At 56.5% G+C, this 14,074-nt stretch overlaps 2 protein-coding genes across 2 annotated transcripts; one reads left to right on the forward strand and one right to left on the reverse strand.

The window, feature by feature from the left end:
- Positions 1–6,813: 6,813 nt before the first annotated feature.
- GCG54_00000838 (uncharacterized protein) lies at positions 6,814–11,455 on the reverse strand (the record flags this gene model as incomplete). The annotated part of the gene is made up of 2 exons (XM_045400970.1): positions 6,814–11,022; positions 11,075–11,455. 2 exons carry the CDS (start codon positions 11,453–11,455, stop codon positions 6,814–6,816), a joined length of 4,590 nt encoding a protein of 1,529 aa, XP_045263643.1.
- A 761-nt stretch (positions 11,456–12,216) lies between these two features.
- GCG54_00000839 (Thiol-specific monooxygenase) lies at positions 12,217–13,632 on the forward strand (the record flags this gene model as incomplete). The annotated part of the gene is made up of 1 exon (XM_045400971.1): positions 12,217–13,632. The coding sequence occupies one exon, from the start codon at positions 12,217–12,219 to the stop codon at positions 13,630–13,632; it is 1,416 nt and encodes a 471-aa protein (XP_045263644.1).
- Between the last annotated feature and the right edge of the window lie 442 nt (positions 13,633–14,074).

Raw genomic sequence — 14,074 nt, forward strand, 5'->3', positions numbered from 1 at the left:
GCAGCACACTCCCTGTCGCCTGTCGCAGTGAGTACATAGTAGGTATGAAGTGCTGCTGCACCTTGCTGCACCCGGAAAGGCCAGGGAAACAGTTGAAGAATCTGTCCAGTCACCACCACCACCCAGTGTGAGGTCAGGTACCTTTCCGCGGCACTGAGGTAAGGGTAGGGTAATAATTAAAGCAGACCCAGGACTGGCAATCGACTGCGGAACCAGGAGCAAAGAAAAGAACCACACACAGCACACCTCACACTTCCTAGAAAGCACACACACACGCATCACACACCCATAAGGTAATGCAGAATGGAAAGTCACACTCTGTGCCTTTTCATTGGCAGTGCAGGGGGGCCCAGAATCGATACGTATCCGAATTATGGGGAAACGAAGCTAACGTAAATGAGGTGCAAGAATGGAGAAAATGTGGATGGGTTAGTCAGGTAAAGTATGGGACTGGGACTGGACACGACGTGGGCGCCGGCAGGGATCCTGGATGAGACGGACAGCAGCAGACAGTCAAGACCAAGACAGTCACAGGTGTCTGACTACGCCGAGTGGGACCCTATGCCGCCTTGAAGGAAGGTGAAGTGACCACTCGCCAGTCGTCACCTTAGGTATCGTTTACCTCAGCAAAGGTACTATGTCTCGACGTACTGCCGACTGCGACTTGTAGGGCGGCAACGTGGTACTCATGCTCAAAGGTACCTGGATAGGTGCTGGAGGCGCCGCATACTTGGAGGCCGTGTATGTTGGATATGGTCACGATGTGCAATGAATGATTGAATGCGGACAAGGCATGCCGCAACGCAAATTACAGATTTCTCAGACGCCGCCGCCGCAGCTCGACTGTTGTTTATTTTGCCCTTCCCGCCCTCACGGTTTGTTTCCTAATTACTGCGCAGTACTGTCGACCTGACTGTGTCCCAGCGGCCGTTTACGATTCGCCGCTGCACGCCCTGACCCTTCGAAGCTGTCAAAGTTGTCGTTGGCATCCAAATGGACATTAACTCATGTGCCCGTCTGCTGACCCTCGCACTGCTCCGAAGCGAGCACAGAGACCACGAGACGCAGGCTGCATCTTGCTGTTGTTGGACTTGGGCCGTCCGCGGATTGGCCAAGAAGCGTCGCCTCGAGATAAGGTACCTGGTCTGTCAAGATCTGTACATCCGTTACACACTCACATTCACCTTCGTCTTGGCCGCAGGATTCCAGGCTTTGCTTGATGATGCGCATTCTTCAAGGTCAGCTCATGGGCACCAGCTTTTGCTTTTCCTCAGGCCTTGGCCCTGGTGTTTGCGCCTCTTCCTCCGCCACCCGACTGTACCTGTATCCTGTGTGTTCCATCCCATATGTCCAGAGGCCATCCCGTCCACCCATCCACACTTCCATCCATCCGGGCGGTCGGGCCAATCCGCGGCTTCCGTTTTATAAACCACGCACTCACAAAACTCTCCCAAGTTTCTGTCATTTTAAGGACGCAGTCTGACCTCATCTGCTCCGCGACGTGCACATCACCAGACATCGTGACGGCAGCAGCGGTCGCGTCGTCGCATGTGAAGCCCATACCGAGTACGGATATCCTATGTGAAGTGAACATGTCGTAATGCAACTGCCACCATCCCTGCCCCCTTCAGCCAGCCAAGCTTGGATCATTGGGTTGGGGTCTCGATGACTGATGGAAGGGTGAGGGGTTGAACATGAGGGGCGCCCGCGTCTGCATCGTCCAATGTGGAGATGCCTGTTTCTTTGGTTCATTGCATCAGGGCATCATGGGTGCCGGTGTTGGAGCTGGAGCTGGAGCTGAGGCTGGAGGGGCTCTTCGTACATGGGAGGCAAGACACGGCGAAGGATGCCTTGGTGAATTGTACCCTCACCGAGCAGGCGCCAGACATAACCGCCATTTACGCCAGTAGAGTTCTGTAATGGGCTGTCACTCGAGGAAGGAAGCCACACCGTGACTGCCGGCCGCGGGATCTCATCACCGTCATGGAAGGTAGGCGTTGCCTGGAAGAGGAGGAGTCGACAGTCAATGAAGTTTCATCATGACAATCGGCAAGCCCCTTGCCAAGTTGCAGTGGACTTGCCGTTGCCCCTCCTCGGCCTCCCACGCCGCAATAAAGAGCCCAAGGAGTCAAGGACACTTGAACATCAGCGGGCTTGCGGTTTGTGGCCTGGCACATGAGGCATTCCCTGATTTTCCCAGCCAGCCCGTCTGCACCGCACCGCACCTGCACGCGTGCACCCCGGCCGATCCTGCCCCCCTCGATCATCCCGGCCCCTCTTCCTCTTTGACGGGGAGCCCACCGCACTTGTTTCTCTATCTGATCAAGTCAGCAACCAATGGTGCCTCCCGTCTGGAACAACAGACGCCGGACCACCAGCCTAGAGGGCGGCCTCTTTGTTGCTTGTCGTCTTCGTCTCTCCATGATACCATCATTTCAACCACGTCTGATGCGGCCCAAGACCGCTTTGCCGCATCGACGCTAGCTCCCTGCCCATGCCGCCAACAACCCAGCCTAGAATTTCTCCAGACCGGCGGCAAGTCGCAACACAGCTGTTCCACGCACTGGACTGGCGGCTAGGGCACCAGCAGAACACCAGACCAGTCTAATTCTTCACCGCAAACCTCGAATCCCTTCACCGTACCTTTGACCTGGAGGCTGGCCCCCGGCTACTGCCCCTCCGCGCGTACCGTGGCCCGTATCCGCGTCTGTCTCGACTCTCCTGCGCCGGGACTCGATGGATGCTGCGATATGGTATCCATCGCCGCCATGTGTCAAGCGAGGTACCTTGCGCCCGGAAAAGAAAAGACACACAAGACTTGGCTTTTGGGAAACGAACCAGCAGAATCAACAACCATTCATCGGGCTCGTCCAGTCACGAATCTCTCCTCCGCAGCCTCCACTTGAACCCAAACCCAAGGCCCTTGCCCCCCCATCCTCTCGCATCACATTGCGGAGACGTCCAATGACACCTTGCAGCGAACTCGTTGGCTGACACCCCCAGAGGCTGGGCTAGGCTGGGCCACCTCACCACTCACCACTCACCAGGGCACCGTCTTCACACCTTCAGTCCGATCCACCACTAACGAGTTATTACCACACGATGTGCTAAAGAATTTACTGCTCACCAGCCCAGCGCACTCAGTCCCGTGCAAGCTCCAGGCTTCACCATGACTTGCATCAGCAACAGAAGCGCGGCAGAACCTTGAGTTCCTTACCTCAGGTCCCTACCTCACACGGGTCCAGTGCGTGCCAGCCTCGCGAGTCAGGGGCTCTCGAGTCAAGTCAGCCCCGGGGGGCCGGTGTGGGCGTCGCCGTCCGGGTCTCAAGGCGCGGGCGGGCATCCAACCACAACTGGCTACATAATCCTTAGCCTATCGTAACCCTCATTTTCCACCCCCAGTGGCCCCCCAACTTTAAAGCATCACGAGCCTCTCTGCAATTTTCACACCTCATCTCAAACTGCACCCGTGCTATTGGGTCAATTGCGACTGCACTTAGTCACCCGCTACTTTGCACGTCGCGACCATCCTGGACCGTGTCCGCCGTCCATCCACGGACCGTGTCCGAAGACGGTTTAAGGTCTTTTGTTTTTCCACCTTGACTCTTTTGAGCCTGCAATTCAGGGTCAGGTCGGGGACATGGGATTATCATTCAGTCGGTCAGTCAGTCAGTCAGGGCTGGTGTCTCATGGTTGTGGGAGTCCACAACAAGAGGAATCACTCATCCATGATCCGTCACACAATACTTGGTACAAGTAAAATTGTCACCACCACTTCAATGCGACCACACGTCAAAGCCGATCGCAGCAGTGGGTTCGCGGTCTTGAATCGGCTTCTTACCTCCTGCGCTTCAACGCACAACGCGCAACGCAGCACTGCACAGCACAATACAGCACAGAAAATAGATGCACGCCCGTGTCGCTGTCGCCGTCGCCGTCGCTCTCGCTCGCTCAGGCGCCCATAATCCATCCATCAGGGTTTCGTCTCGTCGTCGTCTCCCCCGGCCGGTGACGAATCGATGAGCCTGCCACTCGTGGCCTTTAGTCCGAAGGACAACATGCACAATTCCCGATTCAATCGCTCCCGCAATCAAATCGAAGCCCCTGCACCTGCTAACAGCCAATCAAGCCGCGTTCCACACCTTGAAATATCTCCATTCGCCCAGCTGGATTCGGCAATAGTCGGGACTAGGCAGAGGATCACCCCTGCTCCTCTCTCACCTTGATTCCTTCAGCCCTTGACACCACACATCCACACGGGACACGATCACGATCCTGTTTTCAAGTCCCAAGGGCAATGCGACAAGACGAGGCGGCCCATCACTAAGCACACTTTTGGCACACCGCACACCGCACACAACGAGAGCGAACGCAGTTTGGATGAAAGGGAAACACTGGTCGAATATCAAACCCAAAGCAGCCCAGACCATCGGAGGGCGCAGAGTCTTGAGTCTTGTTTGGTCAGCGGCTGACCCCTGCGTACAGTCGAAACCTTCTCCCGGCCGAAGAGTACCCTGGCGCCGACTCAACGGCACCTGCAGGTGTGCCTGCGGACGGAAATGTCAATCGATGGGTCAACAACAGCCACAACAGACGGGTGGGAGAAGTACGTACAACCGTGCAATTCCCGTCCCTCCATCCCGGCCCACCCATCTCAATAAGCCATATCCTGACTTCGTCCAAACCTTGAGGGCAAAAAAGGGACCAACAGATGTAACGCATCAACATCAAACCCAAAAAGAAGAGGCCCAAACCACCCGTCACAATCAGAACAAGATCGGCATCGTGTTGCACCCTTGACGACTCAAGACTTCAACGGAGTCTAACTTCCAAGTACTTGGTGACCAGGCGGCCTTGTGCGTTGTCGTGTCCTTGCCGGGCCCTATTAATCACTTTGTCGCAGGTCCCAATATACGCAGGTTCAGCTGGGAAGTCTGGGACCCAGAAGCCGAGCCCCGGCCAACCCACACCCAACGAAACGCACTCCCTTTGCTCCGATACAACATGCCGTGCCTGCGCCTGCCCTTGGTATGACGAATGCCGCTCTCCCATCCCATAGAGTTCCAGACAGCGCCTCCGTCCCAGCCGGGCAGTCCATCCCGACTGGTCGCCCGCCCACGGCGCACCGCCTGAAGTTACGGCCCTGCTTTTAAGCCTCACTCACCGCTCTTAAAATAGGTAATATTGCCGGTCAGTCCTGAATCCTTGACTTCACAGCCCTTGAGACGACAAACTCCAAGACTGGGCATCGTGAAGAATTCGAACGGCACTAAGCCAGATCATTGTCTTCGATCAACTTCTTTTGCTTTGCCTGTTCGCGAGCCGCTCGTAAAGTTTCGTGTGCCTCCAACGGTCATCATGGCGAAGGAGACCAACCGGGCCTAAGATCTGGGCTCCGCAGGCTTCCTCACCATTGCTCGCTAAAGAAAACCTGCGCCCGTAGAAGCTTGCCCTGGCGCGCAGGCACACGCACACGCACACGAAGACGTTGGGTTGTAAATAAAAAGAGGGCAAAGACAGGCTCCAGGGGTCTCCGCTTTCCATCGCTTTCCCGTGGGACCGACCACCCCCACACAAGTGGAGAACGCCATTGGGAAACGAAGCAGCCTTCCGTCCAATGACGACGAGGCCAGCCGATGTGGAGTCGGCTCCGAAAAGAGAAGGCAAGTGAACCCCACACGCTGCGCCGTCCGCCGCGTGGTGGGGTCGCCGACCTTCTCCGATTCTCATGCCGAATTCGCCCTTGCTTGCAGCTCCTTCAGCCCGCAGAGTCGAGTCCAGCGGCAGCAGTACAAAGTGTACTCACGAGTTTGATCCGTGTCTGGCACGCCGGCGCTGTCCGTCCCAGACCAAACCAAACTGCTGCGGAGTAGATTAGACCAGAACGGAAAAGAACCCACCTCCCTCTTTTGTTACCTAACCAAAGCTGTGCAGCTCGACTCCACCAACAAACCGGTGCGACGACACGCTGCAATCCACCCCGGCACGAACTCCACGGGGCTCCTCCCCATCGCCAAACCAAGGCAAATCGTTGTGCCAGTCAGGGGGAGGGGGAGGGGGAGAGCGAGCGAGAGCGGGGGTGGAGGGGGGGCGGGCTACCTTACTCTAGCTAGCAGCAGCTACTGTTTGACAAGTCAAAAAACAGCAGCATCCAGATAACGGGACTTTCCCGCTCGCTGCTTGATGCCGGACTGTCTCCGCTCGCTGCTTACAATCAACAAAATGCCTGCATCTCCAATGGCTCCCCTCGTTCTGCAAAGGGGGGGCGTGTGAACCTTTAGACGGGCGGACCAAGACTGTAGCGGACGCGAACACATCCTCTCGCACACATATATCCACACGCACATACTGCATAGTACAAACGCGCGCCAAATGGACGGGGAGCAGGAGGAGGGGTTTTTTCCCTGTGGGTGGCCTCTTTTTTATTATTCCTCCCCCCTCCCCGCCGTCAGTGATTGCTGCCCGCCCGCTTTGCCACTGCCTAACCCTTTTCTCCATGGGGATTTCTCCACGATCGTCTTTGCTTGGCTCCCGATGACACACTAGCTCGACCGTTGTACGGTCGCCAGTTTTTTTTTGTTGCCTGTCTTCCGTGTACTGCGTTGTGTAGTAGTATTGTACAACTTTGCATGAAACCCGCCCGCATAGCCCATGATAGACAGACAGCCAATCGACGCTTAACAACTTTTGCATTTACACTATCGTGATATCTCTCCATTCCGTTCATGCCATATCAACCAAGATAGGTAGGTTACTTCACTGCGTACGGGGCCTCCTCGCATTTGAGTAAACACACGCCCCTTCTGAATCATCTCACTTGCCGTCCTCCTTGCCCGTGTCTGCCGCGGGAGTCGCGTCGTTGGCCTTGTCCAACTTGGCCAACGCCTTCGCATCCAACCCGCCGTACCATTGCTTGAGCAGAGCCGCATGCGACGTCTCCTGCTTCGAGAGCTCCACCGGCGGCCCGCGGATCTGCGGTAGGTCATCCTGACTGTCGCGCTCAAACACCGCCCAGCTTGAGCCGTCGTTGGCCCGGAGCCCGAACCCCCGGCCCGTCATCGACGTGATGCTAAAGTGCCGGAGGAGGACCGCGTCGCCCGGGTGCACGACGGGCAGCGCCGCCCTGTGCGGGCGGAAGATGTGCACAGGCACCGTCTGCGTGGGCGCGACGGAGTGATCCGTGATGTTGAACGCCAGCATGATGCCTCGTGGTCCACCCTTGGCCCGCTTAGCCTCGGGGGGCTCTGTCGTCGCAATCGCCAGCACATCCACCGCCCTACCCGGGTGGTTGCGGAGCACCTTTAGTGATATGCAGTCGGGCACGTCTTGTAGCGACTTTGTAAGCTGCGACTTCAACGAGGCGGTGGTGGTGGTGGTGGCGTCACCTGCCGGGGTTGCGGGTGCCTCTTTCTCTTTCGCTGCTGCTCGCGATGGTGACTTGATCGCGGCCCTGGCGAGCTGCACGCCTTCGTCGTCTTCATCTTCTGGCGAGTCACTTCTGAGTGCGAGGCTATTCGACCTCGCTCGGGAGGTAACACGGGTGCTGTCAGGGGTGGTGCGATCTGATAGGCGCGTCGAACGTCGCGATGCGATTGATGCACGGGCCAGCTTGACGCTAGGATCAAGATCCTTGTTGTCTGACTTGTTTCTTCGGTGTCCGCGCCCGCGCCTCGGATTTGGCTGGGCGGTGTTGATCTCCTCCGCGAGATCCTCGGCGATAAGAGATGAATGCGCTTCCGACGGTTGCGCCGAGGAGTCTCGGATTTGAGATGCGTCTTCGTTGATAGGTGAAGCTGCGTCGCCAGGGTTCTCCGGATTTTCCACAGTCGCCGTTAGAGTCTCCTCTTCTACCCGCCTCTTGCTGGTGGAATCTGGGGAAGGTCTGTCGGCCACAATTTCTTCCGTATCGTGAGTATCGACCACTGATTGGGAGACAAATGACCCCGTCACTTGCGTTTCTCTGGGTGTTGGCAGTTGAACCAGCGAGACATCATTATCCTCATCGTGGTCTTCACTGGCTCGAGGATCTTGCGTCTCGGCAGATACAACCTCCTCAAGTTGCGATTGAGCCTGAGTTGGAGGTGGGGAGGCCATCTCAGCTTGCCCGGTTCGGGCCTCGTCTACGTCCATCGCGTCTTCGGACTGTTGCTGGCGTGATTCTTGATCTTTTGGCGACGCAGCGACAAGAACCTCGGTGGAGACCTCGACCTGTAGTTTCTCCTTCACCTGCAACTCCGGCGAGCCTCTGTGTGAAGCGTCTTCGTCCATCTCATCGTCAATTCGCGAGGTCTCGTTGAGCTCAGTTGCTTCGGCCTCTAGTGTGATGATCGTCTGCGAGTGGATTTCTGCCATGGTCTCGTCCTCGAGCTGACTTTGGATGAGCTGCTCTTGGTCCATCTCCTCGTCTAGCAGAGACTCATCGGCCTCTGCGACGTCCATCTCGGACTCTTCAGGTCCTCCTCTAGCGACCTCGTCGACAGGCTTTTCGTCTGCGTCCGCCATGTTAATGTCCATCGCTTCAGCAGCACCCCTGTCGGCAGGTTCCAGATCTACCTCAGCAGCACCCGTTTCTTCGGGTGCATCCCTGACCTCTTCCGTCTGAACAGTGGTTTCCACCTGGACTTCGATCACTTCGACGTTCGTAGGTTCGCTCACGGCTGCGGGATCCGTTGTTTCTTCGCTTCGGGTCTCGCCGGCTGCATCTGTCTTGACCACTGGCTCATTCGTTATCTCTTGGTCGTGGCGCGCTTCTTCGGCCGCAATTTCCTCCTCTAACTCGTGCTCAAGCTCCGCCTCCAGCATCTCGGAATCGTCTCGGGAGACCGGTCGAGGACTGCTATCCTTAGCATGTTCTGCTATATGCGGTATTTTAATAGGGCTCATGGTCTCGAAGTCCTCGCCGACGGTGGCCGTCGTCATGTCTGCAGAGTCGCTAACGGCAGCTTGAGGTGAAGACGTGTTGACTTCTGACAAAATTTCGGGTGCGCCTCTGGATTCGCGAGGCCTGGGTGTTGGAGTACCGACATGCGGCTCTTGGTCTGATTCGTCCTCCCCTTCACTCTCTTCGTCGGATATCACGGGTGATGAAATTTGGTGATTCTGACGAAGATTCTCTTTGTCGCTCTCCTCTTCGTCCTCAGGCGCGTCCTCCTGGTCAGATGATCCATCATATTGTGGCACTTGTTGTGGGTGTGCTGCTGGAGCCGCAGGTGGAGGCTCATCGTCATCATCTTCTGAGTCTGACAACAAGCTGATCACTTGGGGGGCCGCCCTTGAGGCGGGAGGTTGATTCTCCTCATCCTGCTCTTCGTCATAATCTTCCTCTTCGTACTCGTCGTACTCTCCGACGTTTTCGGCGTCTTCAGCGTCTTCATCCACCTCATCGTCTTCGTTGGCCTGAACATCGCTGTCGTACATCTCTTCCTCGTCTTCTCGGCCATAATCAGACTCAAGATCTGACCCATCGTCATCATCTTGATTGTTGCTGAGATTGCGGTAGTTGGTAATGTCGTAGTCCCCGCCGGCGTCATCCTCTTCGTTTTCAGCTTCGGCATCGCTGTCACTACTGCCACTGTCGCTGCCCTCACTGCTTTCTTGAGGGTCCTCCAATGCAGCGGCTGCTTTTTCCTCCGCCTTCTGTTCGACTGCCTCCCAGTGCCTCTCAGCATTTGTCTTGGAGCCCACCTCTTCCTCAGGTCCGTGGTGATCCTCCGAAACCTGATCTTCTTCGACTCTAAGGGCGGCCTGCTTGCCTTCCGGATCTTCATGATGCTCGGCGGTCTGGCGCTCGTGGTCCTCACGCCAGCTATCGCTGGGGATGGCTTGTGTTCCAACTTGTTCTTCTGTAGAAATTTCGGGCTTCGCCTCGGCATTGACCGATTTGAAGCCTGGTGTAGCTCCGTCTACTGGCCTTGCCGGCGACCTAGAGCGCTGCACCGATGTCATACCCCAAGGCACCTGTTGCGGTTCGGTAATCCCGTCAATAAAGTCGGTGTGATGCTCAGGCTCAGCCACATGTCCCTGTGACGTATGATGCTCCTCATAAGCTGGCATCGTCTCTGAAGCAGGCTGAGTTGTGGCAGCGAGGTGTGGATCGAAATGGTGCGCCTCGAGGAACGACGTGGGATATTGCCCATGAGATTCAACGCCGTGCTCAAGTCCTGCTTCCGGATACGAGTCCGAGTGCTCGTGAAATGACTCTTCGGCATGGTACTGCGGCTCCATGCCTGATGGATGGATTTCGTGGCTAAACACTGGACCAAGAGGTGGCTGATCAAAAGCCTGCGGGTAGTGCTCGTGCGCGGAAGTAAACATCGGTATTGGTGCAGTCTGCACAAAGCTGTCATGCAGATCCGATGGCATACCCAGATTCAGATCTGACTGTACGCCTGAGTCAATCATAGTGGACTTAGAAGGTGTCTGCCAGAATTGTGAAGGGTCATGCCGAGCCTCTGCGGCGACTTGGACGTCTCTGGGAGGACTCGCGTCCAGCTCCATGGTTTGACAAGCTCCGTCAACCATCTTCGGTCGGGAGGGCGTGGCTGCTGGCGTGACTGCTGCTGGTTGTTCGTCCGCCATTGGTGTGTCATCCTCCTCGTCCCCGTCGTCTTCGCGGGCTTCCGGCTCAGGGCTTGGGGATTGACTTGCATATCTCCAGACTCCGCTGTATCTACCCGTCTTGGTCCGTTTCTTTGCCCGAGCCTTCGCTGAGATATCTTCTTCGAATATGTCCTGGCTGTCTGCAAACAGGGATCCGTACGACATCCTCGCGCGCTTCAGGAATGCGGGCGAAGCATACTCGTCCATGCCTAGGCTCTGGTCGGCCGATCGCTTCGCAGAAACACTCCGCACAGGCGTTGAAATAAGAGGTTCTGGGCTCTTGGAGGGTTCTTTGAACGAATCGAGGACCGACGCGGGCAACTGTTCAGAATCGGGTTCGGGTTCGGGCTCGGCGGCTGGCTCGGGGGCGACAGGATGATCGATGTCGATGAGTTTTACTTCTTCCGAGTCGCTGATTTTCGCCTGGTAGTCGTTAGAGTAACGCGAAGGCCTGCGCAATACCGTCACTGCGTACCTGGAGCAGAAGCCGCTCTTTGAACTTCAATTGCCATCCTAGGCTTGTACCGGGTACGCGCGTTTTGGAATCATCCACAACCAACTCAACACCATCCAAGCTGAGCGTCACCTCATCACCGCTACCCAGTCCAGCATCTTGTACGGACTTTGCGCTTGATCCACTGAATTCGACGCGCACCTGTCCCTTGGCGCGGCGCAATCGGAAGTCGGGTTCGGCGAGGAGGAAAGCGACTGTTTGGTTGATAATACTGTACGGCCAGGTGATTGTCACAACGCCACGGACGACGCGCGATTTGGTATCCTGAATTTCGGGGCTCAATTGCGCGATGGGAGTGCCCTCGGCAGCTTGGAGCTGCGAGGGTAGCTGATCCTCAGACATCGCGTCATGAGGCTCGTCAAACCTGGATATGCGACGCGGGGTGACGCGCGAGTCAAAACAAGACAAGAAGTAATGAAGACGGAATCATCAACAAGAAATGGTTGCGAAAAGAATCTGCAGTTTATCGAGGCCAGAAAGAAGGTGGGTGAAGTTGGTTACTGAGGTCGGCCTCGTGGTGCAGCATCGCTTCGTGAACCTCCGTGGAAGAAAGCAACAAGGGAAGCTCCCGGTTGGAGGAGCTGCACCAGCGCTGCGTCAGGACCCACAAGCAGGCACGTGGCGGAAGGGGAAGGCGGTGTCGCGAACTTGCCGGGCAAACAGGGAGTTTCTTATCGATAAGAGGAGCGCAAGCGGCGGCGCCGGGCTGGCTTCCGTGCCCCCTGCGAGTCATGTGACTCTCTTGGATGGACCTTGTCAATGGCTGACATCTGACTTCTGAAGCGTTCTTCCGGGCCAGAATAGGCATGTTTTGCAAGAACGAATACATGCAATGTGTCTACACGTCAAAGCATCCAATTGCAACGAGCACAGGCGTATTTCGCGACCCGGATGCGATATCAAGCGAGGGGCATCTCCGTATCCGCCGGGGTCCACCACTCTGTCCGATTCCAGCCGATTGTGTGATTCTCCGCCGATATAACGCACTCCGACCTCGTGGGGCATGATATGTCGTCGCGTTGCTTTTAAACACGCCGCTGACCATTGTGATCGCTTTATTGTAAGACAGGCAAGGTCTGTGCCCCCTTGCAAACCGTCAAAACATGAGCGCCGTTCCGTTCGACGTCAAGAAGATCGCCATCATCGGCGCCGGGCCCACCGGCCTGGCTGCCGCCCGGTACCTCGAGGCGCAAGGAAGCTTTGAGTCTATTGTCGTCTTTGAGCAGCAGGCCGAGGTTGGCGGCGTCTGGAACTACAGCGAGCATCCGACGACGTCTCTCCACGTCCCCCAGACGGATCCGTTTTGTCCCCAGGACCCCCCGATCCGGCCCAATCCCGATGAGCCGCCCGTGTTCCCCACGCCCATGTACGGGACGCTCCACGCCAACACCGTCAAGACGACGATGCTATACATGGACACGCCGTTCCCGGACGATGCATGGATCTTCCCGTCCAGGCAGGCCATCTACCAGTACCTCGTAAAGTACGCCGAAGACGTCCGCCATCTCATCAGGTTCTCTCACCAGGTCAAGGCACTCGACCTCCGGGAGGAGAACGGCCGGGATAAGTGGGACCTGGAAGCGGCATGCACCGTCACCGGCCGGACTTTCAGCGACACGTACGACGCCGTGGTCATAGCCAACGGACACTACGATGTACCCTACATCCCGGACGTGAAGGGCATCAAAGCCTATCACGAGGCTCATCCCCGAGCCATCCTGCACTCCAAGAATTACCGGGTGCCGGAGCAGTTTGCGGGCCAGAGGGTCATCGTAGTCGGCAACGGACCCTCGGGTCTCGACATCGCCCGCCAAATCAGCCCGCTTGCCGACAAGGTCTTTTTGTCAGTACACCATCCGACCCCACCAGACAAGGTGGACCATATCGGGGTGGTCGAAGTGCCTGCGATAGCAGAATATCTACCGGAGAAGAAGGCGGTCCGTTTCGAAGACGGGACAGTGGAGGAAGACATTTCCACCGTCATCTACTGCACTGGGTTTTTCTTCAGCTTTCCATTCCTGCCTGAGATTCTGAAGCCGCATCTTTTGTCAACCGGCAAAGGTGTCAGAGGTCTCTACCAACACCTCTTCCTCATCGACCACCCGACCCTGGCATTTGCCGGCCTGCTGGTCAAGACGGTTCCGTGGCCACTCACGGAAACACAAGCCGCTGTGCTGGGGGCAGTTTGGTCAAATAACCTGAGCATGCCGCCGGTCGAAGATCAAGTGGCCTGGGAACTTGCGCTGTTTAAGAAACGCGGGGACAAGAACATTCACGTTCTCGTCGATGATGGAGACGACGGTCGTTTTCTGAATTCGCTGCACGATTGGGCGATAGAGTCGATAAACCTGGGCAAAGAGCCGCCACATTGGGAAGACGAACAATTCTGGGAGCGGAGCATCTACTACTATGCAAAGCAAGAGTTTGAAAAGCGAGGAGGAACAGCAACCACACTGGGAGAGCTTGGGTTCGTGTACCCGGGCAAGGGAAAGTGGAAGTTCCTGCCGTCCAAGCTGTAGATTTGTTTGTGCAAGGTAGGTTTCATATCGTGCATAAGCATCGTGGATAGATCTAGATTCAGCACGCGATATCCAACATAAGTTGAACTAGTTTGTTCTCACAAAATGAGATATTTCGAGAATCCCCCCACGAGACAAGTGGCGCAAGAGGAGCTTTCGGATCTTGATGGTGAGACGGTGGCACCTCCGGGACATGGCCTGTAACTGTAGTGACGATACGCAGTATGGAAGGAAGAGACAAGCTCTCGTCCCCACGATGGATGATGGGATGGGTGTCAAACCCATGACAAGACAGCAGTCGTTTTTAGAAGCCGAGACTGGAGCTTGCCGAGAGGGCCCTGGGCGGCCCCTCGTGTTCCAATCTAAAAAGCAGCAGGGTTGAGGTAACCGAATCTGTGGTAGTGGGACAAGGGAGCTCTCAGGCGAGATGGTCCCGAGCGCG

This window comes from Colletotrichum gloeosporioides (assembly GCF_011800055.1).
Source record: "Colletotrichum gloeosporioides strain Lc1 chromosome Unknown consensus_50, whole genome shotgun sequence".
NCBI lineage: Eukaryota > Fungi > Ascomycota > Sordariomycetes > Glomerellales > Glomerellaceae > Colletotrichum > Colletotrichum gloeosporioides.